This window comes from Cetorhinus maximus, chromosome 6 (genome assembly GCF_964194155.1).
Source record: "Cetorhinus maximus chromosome 6, sCetMax3.hap1.1, whole genome shotgun sequence".
Lineage (NCBI taxonomy): Eukaryota > Metazoa > Chordata > Chondrichthyes > Lamniformes > Cetorhinidae > Cetorhinus > Cetorhinus maximus.
Genome location: NC_135884.1, coordinates 153,465,940 through 153,489,887, shown reverse-complemented (window position 1 = coordinate 153,489,887; position 23,948 = coordinate 153,465,940). Strand labels below are relative to the sequence as shown.

The window sequence follows — 23,948 nt, the reverse complement described above, 5'->3', positions numbered from 1 at the left end:
CACTCACTGAATGAACTCTGAGCACATGGGGGTGGCCAGCAGTGCATTTTGATACATCATTGTAACTTGATCCAAATCTAATTTGATCTTAAACTGAAACCTCTTCTCACACCATTAGTTCCGAATGACTGGTGACAACCCAAAGGTAAACCTGCCATGATTTGCCGAGGTAAGTCACAGGAAGAGCCAGTAAAGTCCTGGACACTGACCTTCGCAAACCTCAACAGTTTTACCTTCAGGTTGGAAACCCACAGGTTGGCAAACAGCTTGGGCCTTGCATCTGTAATCCTAACTGAGCAAGCAATTCTACATTGAGTAGGGATATCCTGTTCAACCATCTGCTTTACCAGGTAGTAGTTAGCGACAAGAATGGTGTTTGGTTTACTTTACTTCCCCTTACCCCTTACCCCTCTCAGCCCAGAAACCAAATGTTCCTACCAGCAACTTAAACTGGATTCACTGATTCAGCGCATTCCATGCTTCAACCACTAAAGCAAGAACTTGCCTTTAAATACCATTTCAGCACATCCTCAGGATGTTCCAAAGTACTTTGCAACCAATAAATGACTCTTGAAGCATGGTTACTATTAGGTATGCTGGTAAACATGGCAACCAGTGTACGCACAAATGCCACATGAGATGAAAGACCAATCCCTCTGTATTAGGTGGTGTTGATTGAGAGAAAGAGAACCTGCTGCTCTTTGTCAAATTGTGCTATAGGTTTTTGGACATCCTTGTTCACTGCTCACACAAGCAGATGGGGCCACGGTTTAACGTTTCATCCGAATGATGGCGTTCCCTTGGGGCAGTTATCAGCACGCCTTCCAGTCCTAGAATAGGACTTTAAACTTAGAATTGTCCAGCCTACATCTGAGCACCATGTTAGACAGTAATTTACCAATCAACACGTGAGTGTGCTATTTATGTTAGGTTGGTGCAAAAACTACATAATGTCCCTTTTTTTGCTTTAGCATTCAGACACATGCGAATACACGCCCGGAATGAAACAAAAGACAAAAAGGCGGCAGCGCAAGGATTTCACAGAAAAGGAAGTTAGCTACCTCCTAGATGGAGTGAAGAAAATGGGATATCACTGGAATTCTATTCTTTGGTCATACCCATTCCAGAAAGGAAGGACCAATGTGGATCTAGCACACAAGTACCGGAACTTGCAGGTGAGGAAAAAGCTGCATTCCGGACTGCACGTAGAAGCCGGGAATTCTCAGTTCAGCAGGTTCCATCCACATGGTCCTTCTAAGCATTTGGACCATCAGGTCATAGATTCGGTTCATGGTTTGTTTTTATCTCTGCCTGGGTGTTAACAATTGACCCCAGTGCCCAGAGTTCCCATTCCTGATTGGTAATCTCTATTAGAAAAGTTGGACTGGATATCAGGGAAATACAGGATTGGGCTTGTCCCCAGTGAAATAGCCTGATGCTCAGACCCTGATTTTGCTGCACGACTTTTCTCCATTTGTCTGAAGATATCAACACTTAGCGGAGGTTGGATTTAGGGTCATCTGCTCACCGCGTAGTCATTATTATTCCTGCACGTGCCCAAATGAAGAATGTCAGAGCTATTTAACTTTTCTTTAAATTAATTCTCAGGCATTACTGGGAAGGCCGACATTTAATGCATGTCCCTAGTTACAACTAAGTGTTGTTATTTCAGAGGGCAGTGAAATATGGTCTATAAGTGACTCCAATCCTGCACCAAAGGTACATTGGTGAACCAGTTTTTTTTTAAAACAACACAGCTTTATGGTTAGTTTTATTGGTACCAATTTTTAATTAAAAAAATACAAAATTCAAAATCTCAAATTTCCTATGGTAGGATTTGTTCTCTGGATTATTACATTATTGTACTGAGTATTGTGCTGGGGAGCTACAGAATCAGGCCCAATCTCATCTTCAAATGTTGATCAATGCTTTTCAGCAGGGTCAATGACGGGGTTGACAGTGACTGCAAATTTGGGTTGGTTTTCCCCTCCTAGTCCAGGAGCACTGAGATTGCAATGTTCCAATGCCAACCTGCATGTCACCCCGAGATCTTCATGTGTGTGTGTGACTCAGCGACACACTGACATGTGCATCTGCAACACAAAGTGAAGTAAGGATTATCCTCATTGGTGTTATCATTGTCAAGGATTTAAAATTGATGGGAGTGCAATTCAGGCAGGTAATCCACTCCATTTAATTGCCATTGATGAGGTGATGAAAATTTACCCCATTGTCTTTCAGAATTGATTTGCCAAAGGAATGAATGCAAATTCCAGTTAGTACCCCACTAGCCCGCTATTCCTCCTTAAAAAGGAATAATTCTGGGATTTCCTGCCTTGTCCTACTACCCTAGGTCAGCATAAATTGTCTCAGAGGAAGAGTACACCATGTAGCAAGACTGAAATATATGGGAGTTATCCACTACATATTGTGGGATGGTTATGGAGAGGAAGCAGGAGAAGGGGAGGTGGTCAACAGCACCTTCCAAACCTGTAACCTCTACCACCTAGAAAGACAAGGATAGCAAATGCATGGGAACACCACTACCTGCAAGTTCCCCTCTATCACACACCATCCTGACTTGGAAATAGATTGTCGTTCCATCACTGTTGCTGGGTCAAAATTCTGGAACTCCGTGCCTAACAGCACTGTGGGTATACTTACACCACATGGACTGCAGCAGTTCAAGGCAGCTGCTCACCACCACCTACTCAAGGACAATTATTGATGGGCAATAAATGGTGGCCTAGCCAGTAATGCCCACATCCCATGAACAAAAAAAAAGGTGGAGGGTGTGGAACAACGATCAGGATCAAGAATTCTTCATCAAACCCAGTTCCCTCCCACCATCCAGAGGTGCGTCTTGCTTACCTATCATAGCTTGCCTCACCCTTACCATCTTACGCTATACATGAGTCACTTCTGCATTGGAGGATACTGGCAACTTTAGGAGAAAAATTGAGGGAAATAAACTTTGTAAGGAATATGCAACACCATTATTGCAACTAACTATCTGTCCACTGCCTCTTATGAGGTATTCACTAAAAGTGAAGACAAGGGAGAAGCAAAGAGAAAAGTAAAACTAGAAATCAGATGCATTCTACTATAACATTAACGTATGTGTAATTGGGTTCTATTTTTCAGAAAAGAAACTCCACAAAATAAAGATCAAGTTGGCCAAGACTCCTTGGAGGAATGGGGAGGACCTCAAACACATCTGTAATTTTAGGTTGCCATATACAATTCGAGGAACTAGGCTGTATGGTGAGATTTAGCATCTGTACAGATTGTAAAAGGCTAAAGAAACCTTGCTATCATATTGTACTACACACATTCTAAAATGAATCTAGATTGCAATAGAGCTGTTAGTTGCCCTCAGTGCTCCCAACAAACTTTGTTGGAAAACGTACGAGTCATCTGGCAAGAACAGAATTAGGCTTGGTTAGGACACAGTCAGCATTCACTGCCTATACTCAGACAAAGCAAGTCCTTGGTTGACGTACCAAAGTATTGCTGGGGGTGCACATCACTAGGAAGAGCCAAGCATTCAGGGGGTAATTGGTATATTTTGCCTCCCATGTTTATTATAAATTTCAGTTTACAATAATCAAGTAGTTTTGCTGCGCTTGTGTACCCTCCCCCCCCAACTCCCAAAGTGTAATTTTGTCATAGTTCTCAATTGTTTAAAAATGACTGAGTAACGTTACAAGTGTGCTAATTATAGTACTAACCAGTGTTCAGAGAAATGGCAACTGCTTAGAGATTGGATGGCATGTCTAAAATATTTCTGCTTTAAACCAGTGGCAGAGAGCTTGCGGAAGCCTCATACCACTAATGAGCTGCTCTTCGGAAAATCCTTGGTGACATCCAAAAGCTCTAGCTTCTGAGCTAGGCAGCTCTGCCAATCCAACCATTGAAGCCCATACTACTTGGTATGTTTAACATGTTTGAATTGTGTGCGTCCGGAGGGTTGGAAGGGATTGGTGCTTGTTCTCAGCCCAATTGCTTCAGAATACCAAATGCTTGTTACTATCAACATCCTAGAAACAATGATTTAAATTTTGTAGATAGGTGTGTATAATAGGGTCATCTGAGGGGCTAAGTGACTACTGCAGCTTTGATGCATTATCAGAATCCCATTTTCTCCATTTATTATTTTGACTTCTTTATAAAAATATGTTTATCAATCTGCGCTATTCACATTGTACTGAATTTATATAGAATGGAACATACCTTAGTGGTTTCCACTAGCAAGAGTGTTTAAAAAGTGGAAGGAACTATTAGTAAATGCCAGCAAACTACTTAATTTTACATTGGCCTGCCACCAATGTCCTTAGCTTATAATTCCTTCTTGGGAAAGTCAGTTGAAAATCCACAGAAGTAATATAGCATGTCTACACTTGCCCCCTCTGCATTAAATCATCCTTCCTTCTATTGTGCCACTAACCTGACAGTTCAGAAAACCACCATGTGGGGGAGCCATCAAGATATTGTAACACCTTCATACCAATTCTTGCTTGACAATGTATTAAAAACAATAAACCCAGACTAAAACTCATTACCTGACATTTCTCATCTGCAAGTGTTATAGCACTGAATGTACGTCTTTCACAATTTTATACAAGTCTCAAATGAATTATTAGTCCCAACATTGAGTTTCTCTCTGCATGCTGCCAGATTTGCTGAGTTTTTCCAGCATTGTTTTTAATTCAGATTTCCAGCATCCACGGTATTTTGCTTTTATTTAAATATTAGTCCTCTTGCTTTGACTAACTGTATATGGTTTCTAAGAAACTCTAATTAGGGAAGTATTGCAAGATTGCAATAAAGTAACAATAGAATGTAGACTGCAGTACAGCATATGCAAGGAGCCACGATGAAACTCATCACCTTCACCTCAAGCTGTTATATTGTGTGCGTACACAAACATTATTGAAGCTTTTCCTGTATTTTCTAGACAATGGGATTGAAGCTCCTAATACTAAAGAATACCACAGCGTACAAAAAGTGGTAATTTTTTTGTTGAGAATATGGAACTTGCTACCACAGGGTGTTGTTGAAACAAATAGTATACATGCATAAGGAAAATTAAACAAACATGGAGATGGGAATAGCAGGTTTAGATAAATAGATTTAGAAGCAAACACAAGTGGAACAAATGCAAGTATGGATGAGCCAAATGACCTGTTTGTGTTGTATGTCTTGTAATCCCACGTACATTGTATTAACTTGAGCTCAGTAGTGCAATTGCCTTTGGAAGACAGGAAATTCTGGATTTAAGCCCCACAAGAATGATTGCATGTATAATTTAGGTAGCCACTAGTTATCACCTTATCCCAGTTGGTATGCTTCAGATGAGACAGTGGAATTCATCCTTTAACCAACACCATCCCAACATGAAATGAGTAATGAGTGGAATGCAGCCTGTGGGAGTTGTGTGTCCAAAGTGGCTGCTACACTTAAGTAATTCACTGTATAGAAAGCACAAAACATGTCTGCAAGCAATTATGAGGTGCTCTGGAAATCAGGTTCCCTCTTATCTGTTCTTTCACCATTAAATATTTATAAAACCTATCTAGTGTTGAAAATGGGCACACGATCCTTCAGAGTCGGGGATTCCACTGTCTTAACCCTGCATTACTCTCACAGCTACTAAACATTACATTACTCATTACATTGCCAGTTGTGGGTTGCTGCTGCTTGGTAGGCTGAGCACAGAAACAGGCCATTTGACTGAATAGGTCTGTGCTGGTATTTATGCTCCATAGGTTGAGCTTCCTCCTACCTTGGTCTCTAGATCCTGTAACATTTAACTCAACTACCCCATATTGTGGTACATTCCATTGTCACCACTCAAATTTCTCCAGAATTCCATATTGGAGTGACCATCCTACATTTATGAACCCTAGTTTTTATTTATTTATTTTATATATATATATATATACACACACACACACATATACATACATACACACACACACACACACACACACATCTCTATACATCTCCTGTAGGTACCATGCACTAAGAGGATGTTGGCAACCATGTACTTCCATTGGATTGATCCATGATTATGCTTAGCAAGTTACTGCAATGGTTTACCATTGCCTTCTGCAGTAAATCTGACCAGGAAACACTCCTGCTCTTACTGTCTGCCATCAGGCATTTGGAAGGATTTACAGGCTGATAACCAACCTATTTGACCACAAGGTATTTATAACATGGCCATGTGGAACCTGGAGCTTCTGGCCCAGAGGTGGAGATGCTACCACTGCCCCAACTCCCCCTCTCCCCAAATTATCAGGTCAAGAGCCCCCAACCTGTTTAGTCTTTCCTAAAAGCTAGGAGTTTTGGTATCCTCAATTTCTTGTATTTTTGCCATTAAATTACAAAAACTATTGGAAGCAAGTTTTTGTAATAAGACAATGTGCATACCCCACATTTGCAGTAACAATTAACAATGTTAAAGATTTCAGCATAAGTTACTTGGTGAGTAAATAGCTGACAAGAGTAAATTAAATTTAATTGAGCAAATGTGGAAATCTTTTTGGAATGCAAGCAATGTTAAATAGAGATAATCAAGCTTGTGGCAATGGCATTTGCTGTTCAGCTGCCATGGACTGCACTATATTTACACAATAGTTTTATTATGCAGAAGAGGAATGGAGTTCCACTAATAAAGCAGCTTCTTTTCTCTTCCTCCCCCCCCCGCCCCACACCAAGAGGGGAGAGAATAATTAATAGTGCAAACATTCACAAACCAATGTAGCTCTTCAGGTTGAATAGATCAGATCCATACTATTCAATTAGGGTCTTGCAACTTCCTCCCAATTGCTTGATATTTAAATGAACATGCTCACTATTGTAGGCTTGTTTGCAGTTGAATTTTATGAAGTTAGTTTTGATGTTCTGCAAAAGAAAAAGCTAACAGGACACATCCAGGTTACACTTGATGTTCTCATTTTTGCTAACCCATGCACAAATCTCACATTTAAAATCTATATTTGGGGGAAAAAAAAGCATGGTTGTAAAAATTAAACTTAAAAAAGGCATGCTCAGAAAGTCAACTCCTAGTTGGAGAATCAAGTTCTACTAGCTAGATGGGATACTAATTCAGGAACCAAGTGAAGAGGGATTATTACTTTTACACAAACCATGGGCCATAGACCCAACATCTGGTAATACAGCATTGAAGTCCAGCCAACTTACTGGTCTGTTTAGTTTAAATCCTGGAGTTAAGTGCAGACTGTTCTCATAGCTGATCCTTCAGAATCTGAAAATATTTACATATTTCAATTTGATGCTACAGTTCCCACCTGTAGATTAATAGCAAATTGTTACAGGATAACAAAGCTATTCACTTAGTTGATTTCTACCAGCCTCACCCACCTAATCCACTTACAACCTTTTATCTGCTACACTCAAGTCAATTTAGGCCAAAAACCTTGGTTGCTAATCTAATGCAAAGCTTTTTGGTAGTATAGCTGGCACCAATTTTTGCCTGTGCAATATTGCACAACTCATTGAAGTTCTGCTTTAAATAAAACCAGGACAAGTATGACAGATAATATTTATTAAGTTGTCAAAGCATGGAAATTTTAAAATCCTCATTATCCAATTAGTTACAACTGACCTTGCAAAACAGGCTGTTATGAATTGGTGATTACTAGTTATCTTGACTACTTCAAATTAGCTATCCTTAAATTACTGTTGGTGTTCTGAACAAACTTTAGATTTACATGCCTTAAAAATGTACTACTAACATTTGACATCTTATCTTGCATGCCAAAAGTTATTGGCATTAGGCTAGGTCTTCATTTGATCTTCCAATGGCATTTTTGGCGTCTGTATCAAGAAAGAAAAAAATGGAAGATTGTGGAACCAGTTAAGTTCACTCATACTGCAAGTTGAGAGGTTGTCCTACTTACAGCAAAGTTCAGTCTTTACTCAAATCAAACCTAGGTGCTAGCTGGTTTGAATAAAATCCAAATTTGATATCTTTCACTTAACACATGCTCTTTTGATTCATCCTCAAAGCTTGCATTCAGCAGCTTTTCTGCTGAACTCATGGTTTGACATCTACTCATAGCCCTGAATCTAGAGTTTGGTTATCCAATTTGACATTCCCAGATTCCTCTGCAAGTTGATTTGTATTCACTTGTTCAATGGATTTAAATTCAGTTGTGTTAGAAATGCTGTCTTGATTCTCTTCAGCTTTCGTAGTTTCACTTTGGCCATTCACTTCAGCTTGGCTTGTTGATTTGCTGTGATCTTTCACTCCATTATCTACAGGGTTTCCATTAGCAATGGAAGCCTCTGGAAGGTTATCCTCTTTAGTCTTGCTAGTGGATTCATTCTGGCTTCGCTCATCTACAGATAACCCATTTTCAGTTTTTGTAGAACTGGTTTCCTCAGTATTCACCACATCTGTTGGACTCTCAAGATTTGGAGAACTTATGGTTTCAGGCATAGGGTCCAGTTTTACCACTTGATCTGTAGACATTTCAGCTGAACATGAAATAGATTGTTTCTCAGCAAGCACTTCATTCAGTGGATGTGGATCAGTAGCATCAGAAACAAAGTTTTCATCTGTAGACTCCTTAGAGGTTAGTTCTGTGCTGATTTCCATTTTCTCTTCTTGCAAAGTTTCTGTACAAACAGTTAATTTAATATCTGGTATTAGTTCAGAACTGGTCTTAAGCAGGGCTATTTCTACATGATCTTGCTTGCTGATTAATTCTGGAGTTTGCTCACACCTGGTTTCAGTAACTTCCTTTCCAGTGTTTGGAGTGGTCTCTGGAGCAGATTCTGCTACCACAGGATGCTTAGATTCTGCCAGGACAATATCTGTTGCACTCTCTGGTGTGCCCACTGTCTTTGGAGCACATTCTGCCATGGGATCCTTGGATTCTGCTGGGACTACATCTGTCACACTTTCTGGTGCACTTGAAGTGTCTACAGATAGATTTCCAGATTCTTCCACTAATTGGCTCTGATCTGCAAATACAATATTACTGTCTCCTTGACCAGACCCATCCTGCATATGGTCAGAATTCTCTACCAAATGCTTTGTAGGTTCTGTTTTCACAGCTACTTGTACAGTGGGGTGAAGAGAGTCACTCACTATCTTTTCCTGAATTTCATCCTGAGTATCTGGTCCAACTATATTTTTCTCCAGATCTGCACATCTTGTCATTTCACTCTTCAAGACAATATCAATGGCTGTTTCTTCAGTTATTTCAGGCAATTTTGGTATTTCAGTCTCCTTGGGGGGTACACATTCAACTCCAGATTCAGACTTGGTCTCCAGGATAGAACTTTCAACCTTTTCTTTCAAAGTGGTTTGTAAGGAAGTGTCCTGGCTTTCAATTGGCTCCTGCATAGACATTTCCTGACAGAATTTCTGCACTTTGCCCGATTCTTCTGTAGTATCTTCTGGGTCCACATAAGAGTTTTCCAAAGGTTCACTGTCTATTTTTGTTGCAACATGGTCACCCAAACTCAATTTCTCAGTTGATGGGTCTTCAGAGGCTTCAGTCATACTCATTTCATCTAAAACTGGTTTCTCCTGAGTTTCTTCATTGGGGCCACACGTTGTCACACCAGTTTGTGTTTTCCCTTCACTGGACACTGCAACATTAGGGACTTCAGCACTCAAGTCATTATCTGGAGTAGGGGTTGTTTCCACTTCAGTTTCTGTTGCTGGTTGGTGTTCCACCTGGTTAGCTGGCTGCTCTGTTGCTTTTACTAAATTTGTAGGGGTTATACTTTCTTGTACATCTGAAGTCTGTGCAAGATCAGTAGCTGGTACATCAGTGGCTGCTTGCTCTTCAATTTTCACATCAGGTGTTAAGTCAGTTTGTTTTCCTGCAGCTGTTTCACTGGCCATTTTGGGGGCCTCAGTTTCCGATTTCTCTTCAGGCAGCTCAGCTTCTGGTTTCTGGAGCTGTTCCTTTGAGGCATCTTTATTTTCAGGCTCATCTTTCACCCCAGGATCTTCAGTGGACTCTGCAGCTGTTTTGCCCTCTTTTGGGTCATTCACATTATAGCCTCTCTTCTTTCTGCTCAGTCTGCCACCCATGCTGTTAACTGGGAATTGAAACATTCAAGATGTCAGATGGCAATAAATGGACATGGTTTAAAACAAGACTTCATTGTGCACAATAGCATGTTCTCATTCCACTAATCCACCTTAGTCACTTAAAAGTCAAGGCTTGCAAACAATGAGAGAATCACCTTTGTACTTCAAATCAATCCTGTCGTAACTTGCATACAATAAATTACTTGTACAGTATTAGGTGGCAAAAGAGGCAGACAATTAATTGGGGACACTGCAAGGTTACTTGCCCCAACAATCCATTAGGCTACAGATTGAGGAAAAGGAGCCCAAGGTGCTGTCTCACCATGTGTGCCCCAACACAGGGATGGCAGGATTTTCCTACAAGGTATATTTTGGGAATTCTCTATCCCAGAGGGCTGTGGAAATTCAATTATGGAGTATATTCAAGACAGATTTGATTTTATATATTAAAGGATATGGGGATAACGTCCAAATGCAGCAAGACCTGGACAACATCCAGGCTTGGGCTGACAAGTGGCAAGTAACATTCATGCCACACAAGTGTCAGGCAATAACCATCCAACCATCTCCAACAAGGTAATCCAACTATCACCCCTTGATATTCAAAGGCATAACCATCACTGAATCCCCACAATCAACATCCTGGGGGATACCATTGACCAGAAACAGAACCAGACTAGCTATATAAATATTGTGGCTACAAGAGCAGGTCAGAGGCTGGGAATCCTGTGGCAAGTAACTCACCAACTGACTCTCCAAAGCGTGTCCACCATCTACAAGGCACAAGTCAGGAGTGTGATGGAATACTCCCCACTTGCCTGGATGAGTGCAGCTCCTACAACACTTGAAGCAGCCCACTTGATTGGCACAACATTCACTCCATCCACCACCAACAGTAGCAGCAGTGTGTACCACTGACAAGATGAACTGCAGGAATTCACCAAGGCTCCATAGACAGCACCTTCCAAACCCATAACCACTACCTTCTAAAAGGTAGAAGGGCAGCAGATAGATGGGAACACCACCACCTGGAAGTTCCCCTCCAAGCCACTCACCATCCGGACTTGGAAATATATCACCATTCCTTCACTGTCACTTGGTCAAAATCCTGACATCCCTAACAGCACTGTGGGTGTACCTACACCACAGACTGCAATGGTTCCTAGGCAGCTCACCATTACCTCAAGGGCAACTAGGGATGGGCAATAAATGCTGGCCCAGCCAGCAAAGTCCACAACATGTGAATGAATTAAGTGCAGGAAAGTGGTAGAGGAAGATGATTGGCTGATTTATTGAACAGTGGAGCAGGCTCAAGGGGCCAGTGGCTTACTCTTGCTCCTATTTATGTTCAATAGCTATCAGGATCATATTCACAATCCCTGCCCTTTTGTGGTATAAGGGGTTCACCAAAATATGCAATTCTACATATTCACCATGCATCAGATTCCCCATTGAGTGGCACATGTTACTAGCATTTCCTGCTCAAATGCCAACCTCACCACATTAAAATACTGGAGTCAGACCAGTCTGCTCTATTGTGCTGTCCAGCAGTCAAATCAGTTCCTATTTAACCATCTGATGACCACAGTTAAGACAGATTCAAGGTTGTTCTAATTAGATAATTTACTCCACCCCAGGTTATGATTCCACTCTTGCATTTCACCAAGTGCTGCCCACCTAGAGAAGCCTCAACAGCAAGCTTATTTAATTAAAGGACATTGAGTAAGTTAGAGTAGGAAAACAATTTTTAAAAAACAGCCAAGCCCAAATCAATTTTCCTAACCCATAGGCCACTTCCAGCGATGTTGCTATTTGGAAATGTAGCCATTCTATAGAAGCATGGTGCCACAGACTAAAGATCAAGATGAATGTTTTGGTCTATAGGACTAATTAAACCATACAAATTAGAGATGCCTAGAACAAACATGAACTAGATAAGTTAATTTTATTTGATGAAGCAGTGTACAATTTGTTAGGTGCTGAAGTTGGTGGAAATCTGATGGGGCAGTGAATTAATTGGCAGCTGGAAGATCCTGACAGAACAAAAGAATTGATGTAATCTAGTTAAAGCAGACAGCTTCCAAAAAACATGCAGCTGTATCAAAGTGGCTTTTAGCAATTGATTACTTCAGGCTGCTGAGCATCAAGTCCATCCCTAGGGAGGCAAGCACTTTAATCACAAGAGCCCAGCTGGCAGCAAGCCTTTAACTGTTACTAAGATCAACATCCAAGAAGTAGACTCTGTAAAAAGCAGCTGGACTGGAATTAAAATAAAAACTCACTTCATCTTTTCTAGCATATCTAACAAGTTGTGAAGGTAACAGAAGAGCCTCTTTGCTGAAAGCAAAACTAGCACTTATTTTAAAGATGGATTTTAAGCTTGGACTATGACTCTGTAGAATCAATACATGATTTATTGATTTACTTGAGGTTTATCTGAAGCGTCATCTTTAAATAGCCTTAATTTTTTTTTAAACACTAGTACCCATTAATTGGACTTCATTCTCCATGACCTTGTAGAGTGTTGAGACTCTACCATTTTTGTCAAGGCTTCTAATGATCTCATTAGAAAGCTGACTAAATCTGCAGACAAGGCCACAGTTGAATTAACCAATCTCATTTATCTTTAGTTATGAATTTTGAAATCAAGCCTGTTCTGCCATTCAAGATCTTGGCTGATCTGATTGTGGCCTTAATTCCACTTTCCTACCTGTCCCCCTTGTTGTTGAAAAAATCTTAACAGCTCGGATGATATTAATGACCCAGTCTCCACTCTTGGGGTTAGAGAATTCCAAGATTAATGACAGAAAAAATCCCCCCCCTCATCTCCATCTTAAAACAGGAGACCCCTTATTTTTAAAAACTAGGTTCCCAGTTCTAGATTTCACCTACCTCGTCAACTCCCCTCAATATCATGTTTCAATAGGATCACTGTTCTTCTAAACACTAAGTGCAGGCCCAACCTTCCTTCATAAGGCAAACCTTCACCCAAGAATCAGCCTAGTGAACCTTCTGAATTGCTTCCACAGCCTAAGAAAGGAGGCCAAAACTGTGCACAGTAATTCAGTTGTGGTCTCAGCAATGCCATATACAGCTGTAGCAAAATTACCTCCCTGACCCACAATATTTTGAAACATGGCTGCTCATTTCTTGCATATGAACATTAAGTAGAATGAAATCTGATATGCTTGGCTCACCAGTCTAGGTAACCAAATATAAATCTACAATTTAAAAGACGCTGGCCTCATCTGTCCAAAGGGATGAGGAATCATGAAACAGAAAATGCTGGAAAAACTTTAGGTCTGACAGCATCTGTCGAGAGAGAGAGAAAAAAACAAAGTTAAATGAGTCCGGTCTGAAGAAGGGTCATACAGGCTTGAAATGTTAACTTTGTTTTTGTTTCAGATTTCCGGCATCTACAGTGATTTGCTTTTTATCTGAGGAATCATGAGCTCAGTTTCAATCCTGATACAAAAAACTGCTAGTCAATATCAGGAACGGACTGAGATGGCTTGATTATTGGCTCAGGTCCCCTTATGTCACTCACCATGCCAGAATTCACAAACTATGCATGCTCCTGAGGTGTAAATATTAACCCGAACACTATATAAAAAAGTTAGCTTAAAACCAATAGCACCCTGCATGCATTGTGTGGGTTGTAGCAACAGCCACTTGAATTGAGCATTGAGATGCTTCAGTGACAAAAGTCTGTTCATTGTTCAAGATTACAGATATATAATTATATTTCACCTGTGAATAATCCCTCGCTATCCTCTAGGGTTGGGAATAAACAGACATTAGAATCAGCATAGTTGTGTTGGCAGGTAGCCAGTTAATCAAGGTGACAGCATGACTTTGTTGGTTAGCTGCTAGTTCTGGGATTTAGGTTCAAAGATTAAGCTGTCTTTTCCCGTCCGAGCGCTAGTTTGGTTCAGTTCACTACTGACTCGATTTCAAACTGAAGTGGGTTCAAACCCGATATGGACACGAGCTTATGGCCAGACCTTCAATGTCATACTGGGAGAGTCCAGCATTATCAGAAGTGCCATTTTTAATGGGTTGGGACATTAAACTAAGCTCTTATGTGAAAAAAGATCAAATGTGCTCACTTGGTGTTGAAATGTTTCTAGCCTGTCTTGCTGATGCTCCTGTGACTGCCACATTTACCTATTTGAGTGACTGCCTTTAAAAAAAAAAGTGACCATTGGCTGAGAAGGGTGAGAAAGTTACTTTATCCACTATGAGCCAAGTTTAGAATTCCATTTGTTGGGTGCTCTTTGAAATCATCCATGGTTAAAATAGATTCCCCACCAGCAAACTATGCTATTAAAACCAAACCTACAATTGTCACTATTCAGAGTATGTCACTGTAGGCCAACATTTATTTCCCATCCTCAAAATTGCCCTCTTAAGGTGGTGGTGAGCCACCTTGAATTGCTGAAATTTGTATAGTGTAGATAAACCCAGTAGTTAGATAGGAAGTTGCAGGATTTTGATCTAGTAACTACAAAGAACAACATGAGACTGGAAGGAGAACCAGCAGGTGTAGTTTCCATGCAATTACTGCCCTTGTCTTTCTGGATGATAGAGACCTGGGTTTGGAAAGTGCTGTTGAAGAAGCCATAGCAATGCTTCAGTTGGTACACTGCACTGGTGGTGGAGGAAGTGCATGTATAAAAGGTAGTTCAGGCAAGTTGCTTTGTTCTGGATGATGTCAAGCTCATGTTGCTGGAGCTGCACTCATCCAGGCAAGTGGAGAGTATTCCATCACACTCCTGACTTATGCCTTGTAGATGGACAGGTTCGAGAGTCAAGTAGGGGGTGACTTGCCCTAGAATTCCCAGCCTCTGACCTGCTCTTGTCACCACAGTATTTATATGGCCAGTCCAGCTCAGTTTCTGGTCAATGGTAATCCCCAAGGTGTTGATAGTGGGGGATTCAGCAATACTAATGCCATTGAATGTTATGGAGAGATATTTGGATTCTCTCTTGTTGATGATCATTTCCTGGCACTGTGGCACAAATGTAACTTGCCACTATCAGTCCAAGCCTTGCTCCATACGGTACAACTGCTTTAGTATCCGAGTCATTGCAAATGATACTGAACATTCCAATGAACATCCCCATTTCTGACCTCATGGAGGGAAGCTTAGGACACAACCTTGAACTCTTGCAGTGATGTTCTGAAACAGATGTTGAGGTCCAACAACCACATTCCTTTTGTGCTAGGCATGACTCAGTTTGCATTCAGCAAGCTCAATCAGCAGTGTCGGATTCCGCCTGGCTGTTATCTCAATAACCCGAACCATTAAAAATAATTATTGCTGTAAAAAGAGCAACTCCACTGAAACATGGAAGCATCAACTTCAGACAAAGGCTCATTACCACTTAACATGCAACTGGAATTCTCCTGCCTCATGTGTCAATAGACTTACTCATGGAATCCATAAGGGATTGTTCCTGCATTTAGCTTACCGGGTCTTGATACAAAGGTAGGGAAAAATAGCCAACAATTCAACCATCCAAACATTGCTCTAGGTTAACAGTTCAACCTTCTGAAAAAGGAACGTTGAATCAATTAAGGGTTAAAAAAATAGGCAACTGGAAGTGGCATACAATCAGCCAGAGACTGGCCTGAAATTTAGATTCCAGCCTCATTTGAGCCATGTGGCAAGCTGCCAGCATTGCTCATGCCTTGAGGCAACTCACTTGGCTAGGAGTAGCTCTCGGACAAGTATTAGGGATTTGGGCAGGTGGAGAGATGGGGATAACAGGAGGTGGTTCAGTGTTGGGTCAGTGCCACATTTGGCTCCTCCGACCCGGAAACAAATTACCCACACTTTGGTGGCATCTGCCTGCTACCCAAAAACCTGAGCAAGACAAACTTGGATGCTTGTTTTAGGCAGCTCCCTGGATGCCTGAAAATTACTTTTTAGGTCAATATGGACAACAATTTTCAGCACAACTTGGTGCACAGGAGACCCTGGCACTGCAAAATACAGAAAACCATAGAACTCTAAAGGCAGATTCAGAGTCAAAGACTAGAATGGAAATGCAAACTAATAGGCAGTTTTTCACCTCACCTGGAATGGAATCTAGATAAACGGAAGGACAATTAAAAACTGTCAACATTCAGTTTTGCACTGTCCAAAAGGAACAAAGACTAACAAACCTTATGCCGAATGGAAAGGATAAACCAGATTTGGAATATATTTAGGGGTCAGTGTAGTGACCACATTTCTCTGCTTCCAGTAAAGCAGCACATAATACAAACTTGTGGAAAAACTGCCTTTTAATAAATCACTCAAGTCACTCCCTGCCCATTCCTACTTCAGGAGCAAAAGGTAACGATCTCAATTTGTTTAATTGAGTGCAAATAAGCCAATAATGGTTCAGTTGTCAAGAATATATTCAAGCCACGTAGATGTGAAGGTCCCAGGTTTTCCTCTTGACCTCAAGCAGACATGGAGGCTGCACTGACCTCACATCCCTCTTTTCTCACCCTCGGGTATGGACTTCAGCAATGCTGAATATCTTGTCCACACAACTCCAGGTGGATGATCACTTAGAAAGCTGTCTAGTGAAACAGTCAACATTTCAGGAGAAGGGGGACACTTCTCCAGTGTATGGATTTCAGGATTCTTCATGAAAATAGGATGGTTGTTCTAAAATAGCTTGTTTCAAGCTTACTTCAAGGGAGGTATTGGATTCTCAGGTTAGCCCCATTTGTCAATGGGGAGTTGAAGTCAGATAAAAGGGGTGCTGAATACACTAACCTGAAGTGACTTCTTCAATTATATCAATTCATGGTTTTATTGGTTAATTTAAAATCATCTTCCCGGACAGGGAGCTGTAGACAATAGAAGGGAGGTCATATCTGAACTGTTGCACAGTATGCATTTTTGATCATTTATGTAGAACAAGAGGCTATTCAGACCATTGGTGTTTTACGTTCCAAACAAGCCTCAAACCCTGTTCCATTCTCCAAAGAGAAGGGATTGATCGCCACATCTACATGTTTAAAAATTGTCACAGTGAACAAGTGGCAAGATAGCACCTCCCAAAAAGATTCAGGGTGAAACTTGGGAGAGTTTTTTTTTAAATCAAGCATATGCTTATTTTAAACTGAAAGCCTCAGCCTTCCCCCCCACCCCTCCCCTACAAGAGGGCCCCCAACTGAGGAGTCAATTTTCCCTTTAATTCTGACATCACTTTCTGCATTGCCTCTAATTGTAACCAAACTTAAAATTTGGGACAATGTTTGTGATCAGAGACAAGTTGAATAGATTTAATTAAAACAAATTGTCAGCTTTTCTGTATATTTACTATACTGGAGGAATAAAGTTCAACGTTGATTTGGCCTTGGGAGTAAGTCTATTAAAGACAAATACAGTCCAGATAGTACAGGGGTCTTGCACATTTAGGGTTAACATGGGACTGAGTCCCAGAGTGATGCAAGAGAACACATGACCCACACTTGGGAGTCAGTCTGGTGTTGGAACAGGGCTGTGTACACAAGCAAATGGAGACAGCTCCAAGCTTATACCCTTGACTATGTAAATAGTTTTGACTATGTAAATAGTTTTTGTAGTTAATATAAAGTTATTGCTACAAGGACCCCCAGTAAGACAATATCCAACACAGATCACGATGATTCATTGCTCTACCCTCATTCCTGCTTCCAAACAACTAGCAATAGGGCAAATCTAGACTAACTCCCAGGAGAGACTCGGACTGTTTTCACAGGGAGGACTGATCAATCAAAAAATCTGCAGCCCAAGAGGCATTATGTAGTCAAGTCACATGCAGACTAATCCACTTGAGCTCTAGGTAACCAAATACCCCAGCAACAAGCCAACACGAAAAAAAAAAATGGCTTTTCATACAAGACTTCAGTTTGGACTCCACCCCTTCAGTCTGTAAATTTTGACCCCCAAAAATGAATTCCGTTGTAAAAGCTTCAGACTTTTTTTTTGGCTGAAAGCGCATTTTTCACCGCTCAATGATAGCGGGCAGATCGAATCCAGCACTATACAAGATGTAAATGTGGGACCCTTTGATCTGTTCTCCAGATACCAACGCCCTGCTCTCCTTTCCTCCTCCCTCCTCACTAAAGTTGGAGTGTCTGGGCAGCGGAGACTGGTGACCGAGTGACTTCCCCACCCCGAGCACACGCAAACAGGACCAGCTTAAACCTGCGTGTGCTTCCCCTGCGGGGAGCGACAGATGAGCGGGATTAAACACCGGCTGGCCCCGCTCAGTCCCCCGTTAGCCGCTTCCAAATGCCCAAGTGAAGCGAATTTATAAAAACAGGTTGAATGAGACAGTCGGAGCTGTCCAGAGTATCACCCAGACAAAGCAAGACTGACCGACCGACCTCAGGGGACGAAGGCGGGCGACACTGGCGCTCTCTCTCTCCACTCCACCCACCCCCACCCCTCTCCCCAAAAAAATAATTGAGGGGGGGGGGTGACGGGGACACAAGTCCATCCATTCACCATCAGCCGCCACACCCAGTCTAGTTCCGTCTCCTGCTTTCCTAAAATCCCTTGGAACTAGCACGAAAACACAATAAAGGGGCGTTAAATTAGCCTAGACTCAAAACCTTCTCAACCTTCATTTAGTTACCTACCCCCCTCTCCCCTCCCCAACCACGGCATCCCCATGGATTGGGGGAGTCAGTGGGGAATATTCCAGGAGTTGGGATGGCTCAATGGTTCATTAAGGAACAAACTCAGGTCAATTTTTTATTTTAAGCTCGGTTATTATTCGGGGTGAATTTATATAGAGTTTTATTTCCCCGCTAGGATAAAAAATAATCAAGACTTTAAATTGGAAAAACTCCCAAAATAGGCAGGGCAGCAGTTTCACTGGGTGGGGTGGGGGGAAACTAATCCTACCCAGGTTTTCAGTTCTCGCTGAACAGATGCAATGTCTCAAGGAATTCAGAGGAGATTTCTCTTCACATTAACACTGTTAGGAGCTGGATTACGATGGGAGTTGGGAGGGTGGCGATTTTTCCCACTCACCCACCCATCTGGAGTCCTGTGATAACCACTCACGAATTGTGTTTTTTTTAAAAAAAAAACTCATTCTCAAGAATAAATTAATGGACGAGAGAGAGAACGTTCATTTCTCCAAATGCGAGAGATGGAACGTGCAACTGGGAATTTACTGATGGGTTTTGTGTGTGTCCCGGATTTCAATGTAAAAATCGAGCGTGTTCCTGCATGAAAAGCAGTCCCAACATTTCACAGCTGCTTATACAGGGAACCAAGCGGTGATTAGTTTTAAGTGGCTCATTGTTGAATTCCCCCCCCTCCTCCTCCTCTCCCCTCTCTCTCCTTTTTCCAATTACTGGTCACTCAAAAAGGGGGCAAACCATAGCCTTAACCAATAGCATCTGGATCACAAGGAGAAAAGATAAACGGAATACTTTTGTTCACGGTTGAGAATCTCATTAATCTTGGGCTGTTACAGCCACAAAATAACCTGATCTGGGCATTTTCAAATGCATCTCAAGTGGGGGGTGGTTAGGGGCAGAATTTATGATTCAGGGTCTGATTGTTAACTTACAAACAAAAATCCCCAGGGCTTTTTTTTTTTGACTACAGGAGCATTCCTGGAATCAGCTACAAATCTCCTAAGGGAGGGAGGGAGGTTAAAGAAACGCTGAGATAGGGAGCAACTCTTAAACGGGACCGGAGGGTGGGGGGAAAGAAGGGGGAGAGAGAGAGAGAGAGAAAAAAAGAGGGTGTAGCTTCCAAACGGGACTGGAGAGGGGCAAATGGATAAATGACGCAGAAATTCTTACTCAACGGGACAGAGGAAACAGCAGCTTCCTCTAATCGGTTCCAATCCGCAGGGGAACACCGAGCTCCGGAGGAGCAACTTGGGTTTGGTTAACAGATTAAATTGAGCGAGGGAGAGAGAGACAGACACAGAGAGAGACCTGGAATAAAGTTAAAAAATCCTCCGTCCTGGTCACCGGGAGTGAGCACATGGTGAACAAAAGCCCACTCCCCATTACCGACCCCCACCCACCCCAACCACCAGCTCAGCAACACAAACCAAACCTCCGCCTTGTACACCAGCTCAGTCACATTGTTCAAAACCAGGTTGGTCCCCCCCAGCCCCAGGAACTACCACGAAACGTCGGGTTAAATTTTAAAACCCCCTACCAGCCCTAAACAACATTCAGGGGGAGGATGGGGGGGAAAAAAAAAGGCAAAAAAAAAAAATCAAAACTCCCGCAAGACACAAAAGAGAGGGAGGGGAGGGAGGGAAATCCCCCAGGCTCAGCCTTCCTCTCATGGCTGAATAGCCCCTTGGTTGGACCTACCGCTGTGCGCCTCTCCTCCGCGGCAGCACCACAAGGACCGACTCCACTCGCTCCAGCGGCTCTGCAGCGACTGAGCAGCGGGGCGGGACATCTGGAAAATCCGATCCACAGCGTCTCCTCCTCCACCCCTCCCCTTATTTATTCCCTTTTCCCAACTCCTCTTTCAGGTTGTAGTTGTCTCCCACCTCCCTCCCTCCCTCCGAAACCTCACCATCCTTCCTCACTCCGTTTTACTTTAGATTAAAACGATTGATTTGTTTAAGTAGAATGAACCGTTCCTTTTACGAATGGTTTGTCCCCATTAGCAGAGGGTCCGCCCACCTTTCGCTTCAATCCAACCCCCAGTCACTGGTTCTGACTTTCACATCGGATTTTTTTTTTTGTTGTTGTGTAAACTCAAAAGCTCCGTCTGCATCTTGTTGGATGTCAAACCTCCATTTCAGGGAGCAGCAGGAGTTCTCCTCAGTGCCCTGGACAATATTTATCCCTCAATCAACATCACTTAAAGGAATAGATTGTCTGGCTGCTGTTTGTGGGAGCTTGCTGTGCGTAAATTGGCTACCGTGTATCCTACAACACTTCAGAAATGCTTCATTTGCAATAAAGGGCTTCAGGACATCTTGATTTTTTTCACACAGCGAGTTGTGACCTGGAACGCGGTGCCTGAAAGGGCGGTGGAAGCAGATTCAGCCGTGCTTTTCTAAAGGGAACTGGATAAATAAGTTTGAGGTTTTGAACAAGAACAGGAGAGTCGGATGAATTGGATACCTTTTCCCAAGAGCACAGGCACATCGGGCTGGATGACCTCACAGTTTGAAGTTACAGATCCCAATACATTATTCTAAACAGAAAGAGCTTGGTGTTCTCCCCCAGTGTCCTGGCCAATATTTACCCCTCAACCAACATAATTAAAGAAGCAAATTGTGAGGCCGTTATCTTATTCCTGTTTGTGGGAGTTTGCTGTGTGCGAATTGGCTGCTGTGTTTCCCATATTACAACAGTGACCACACTTCGAAAGTGTTTAAAACCAAAATACTGCAGCTGCTGGAAATCTGAAACAGAAACAGAAAAGTCTGGAAAAACTCAGGTCCGACAACATCTGTGGAGGGAGAAACAGAGTTAATGTTTCAAGTCCATATGACCCTTCTTCAGAGCTGGAGAGAAGGGCAGCGATAGGTGGGGGCAAAGGAGAGATTAACGAAGATGTCATGAACAAAAGGACAAAGGGGGTGTTAATGGTAGTGGTAAGAGCTAAAGGAGGTGCTGATAGTGTTACCACTACCATTACCACTCCCTTTGTCCTTTTGTTCATGACATCTTAGCTGTCACGTATTCAGCTTCACCTGCTCCACCGCCCCCCCCCCCTTAAACAGTATAAATTTCATCACATTCCTACATCCCTTTAGCTCTGAAGAAGAGTCAAACAGACTCAAAACATTAACTCTGTTTCTCTCTCCACAGATGCTGCCAGACCTGCTGAGTTTTTCCAGCATTTTCTGTTTCTGCTTCAGAAGCATCTCATTGTTTGTGAAGTGCATTGGGACATCCTGAGCTTGTGAGAGATGATGTAGAAATGCAAGACCTTTTCTTCACTGTGGTCTTTGGGACTCATGGGGATTGCTGGAAGGAGAGATGCTGCCATGATTGGCAGCACTTGCTGAACAACATACATTCATACACAGGGACCTGTCCTCTGCAAACAAAAGGAATATGTTCAAGCCTTGCCCCTTTTTTGAATTACCTGGAAGCTCGGGGAGCTTTTTCCATGGCAACACCTCGGCCAATCAGAGTCGATTTGCCAACCAATCAGCATACTTTTTCCCTGTAGTATAAATTGTTGTGATTGTTTAAAATTTGCCATTCTTGTGTTTGTCCTGACGAGTGCAGGGTGAAAAGGTTCAGCAACACTCCTCTCTTTTCAACAAATTCAAGAATCTTTACAGGAGAATATTATTCTTTCCCATCAAAAGAATCCTCAATAATTGGTACGGCAAGCCTAATGTTTAGGTAACAAGATGTCCCTAAGGTCACTCAACTCATCCTCCGCCCTTTCCGCCAGTTTCTCTGCTCAAGGTGCTGGGAAAGAGTTTAACAATTCCAATCACCCTCCTTGTCTGTGTGAAGGACAACAGTGGGTTAACTCCTTGTTTGAGCCTCTGCTGGAGTTACAAGTTTCAATGGGAGCAGACAATCACGTAGCTCAATTAAGAAGTAAGGCGCAATAAAGATAATAACAATAAAGTCCTGCACCTACAATGGGGGAAGAGGTAACCGCCTGAGGGTCTAAAGAACCAGAAAATGAAAGGAGATCAGCTCCCGCGGCGGTGTAAATACAAGAATCAGAGGCGTGAAAGACTGGCATTCTTGAAGTCGATTATCAGCAGGAAATAAACTTGTGCCTCTCACAGCAAAACCCTTTTAATAAAGGGAATATCAAGGATGAGATCATAAGTTGCCAATCAGAACTAAAGGTTTGGAGTATTGCCAAATTTGGGAAAGGAGCCAGCCAGGCCAGCAGCAGAATTGGTATAATTGGGGACAGAAATCGTAGGACACCGCTGCTTCTGCAGGCAGTCAAGGAAGTCTATAGGGTCTGGTCTACTCCACCGAGCTACCCACAGCGCCATTGGAAGACCATTCAAGAGGTGAGTGTAAGCATTAAATTAGGAACAGGGTGGGGGGTTTAACCTCCAACAGGACAGAGTTCCAGGTAAGGTAACTGTAATTTTAAATCTATTTCGTGATTGCTGAGTGCTGACCTTCTCTGAGGGCTGTGGGTGATTCAATAAAGCAATTGTGAATTATCAGAAGTAACTTGTGTCACTGGTCATTCTGTTCAAGCCATACACACGTGAATCTGGTGTCACGAACTTGAGTGTGGGGAGGATCCCTGAGGGAGAAAGGGAATCCCCTCTACTTGTGTCCCAGGGAACATTCTTCATGTGGAAACCTGAGCAAGTGATTACAGGCTGGACACAGGACAGGAAGTTGGTCAAAACAAAAAATAAAAAACCCTTTGAAGGGTCATGAGGACTCTTCTCCGCCGATGCTGCCAGACCTGCTGAGTTTTTCCAGGCATTTTTTATTTTTTGTTTTGGATTTCCAGCATCCGCAGTTTTTTTGTTTTTATAGGAGGTTGGTCAAGCTCTCTGCCTCTCTTCCGTGGTCTTCTCTTTAGCAAGGTAACCCTGGTACATTCTGCAACCAGCGGGCACCACAAGAGATTAGAGTGTTTCCTGGATATCAATATTAACAATTGGATTTAATATGAAAGTATTTTCACAGGTCTTGTCGCTTATTTTGTCCTCTTGTTAGTTTGATTGGACCGTGTGCTACATTTCTATGTTCATGATGCCCTAAAAGTCAGTGCTTGTCATTGTGACGCTCGTTTGCTTGCCCGACCTCACACTTACTGCTCCATCACAAAATGGTCCCATTGGCTGTCAAATCAACCCAGTGAGGATCAACCCCAGGACCCTGAGCGAGCTGAGCTGGGTAGGGAATAAAAGATTTCAGATTTTTTTT

At 42.3% G+C, this 23,948-nt stretch overlaps 2 protein-coding genes across 3 annotated transcripts in view; one reads left to right on the top strand and one right to left on the bottom strand.

Annotated features, from left to right (window-relative positions):
- terb1 (telomere repeat binding bouquet formation protein 1) overlaps nt 1–4,558 on the top strand; it is a 190,617-nt gene extending 186,059 nt beyond the window's left edge. The window contains exons 20-21 of the mRNA XM_078544790.1: nt 972–1,175; nt 3,145–4,558. Coding sequence (XP_078400916.1) covers nt 972–1,175; nt 3,145–3,165 — 225 coding nt within the window. The 3' untranslated portion in view covers nt 3,166–4,558. The remainder of the gene's footprint in view (nt 1–971; nt 1,176–3,144) is intronic.
- Nucleotides 4,559–7,556: 2,998 nt separating this feature from the next.
- On the bottom strand, nt 7,557–20,538 carry LOC144682235 (uncharacterized). 2 transcript variants are annotated; one of them, XM_078544668.1, is made up of 3 exons: nt 20,424–20,535; nt 13,279–13,393; nt 7,557–10,089 (listed from the first exon to the last, which is right to left on the bottom strand). In XM_078544668.1, the coding sequence occupies exon 3, from the start codon at nt 10,079–10,081 to the stop codon at nt 8,084–8,086; it is 1,998 nt and encodes a 665-aa protein (XP_078400794.1). In that variant the 5' UTR covers nt 10,082–10,089; nt 13,279–13,393; nt 20,424–20,535; the 3' UTR covers nt 7,557–8,083. The 2 variants fall into 2 exon arrangements, with proteins under 2 accessions (XP_078400794.1, XP_078400792.1); XM_078544666.1 differs by lacking the exon at nt 13,279–13,393 and having other exon boundaries at nt 20,424–20,538.
- Between the last annotated feature and the right edge of the window lie 3,410 nt (nt 20,539–23,948).

Excerpts from the sequence above, each read along its gene's own strand:
- LOC144682235 (XM_078544666.1), bottom strand. The coding sequence starts at position 20,514 with ATGTCCCGCCCCGCTGCTCAGTCGCTGCAGAGCCGCTGGAGCGAGTGG. Across the intron at positions 10,090-20,423 it reads CGGAGGAGAGGCGCACAGCG|TTAACAGCATGGGTGGCAGA; the intron begins GTAGGTCCAACC and ends TTCAATTCCCAG.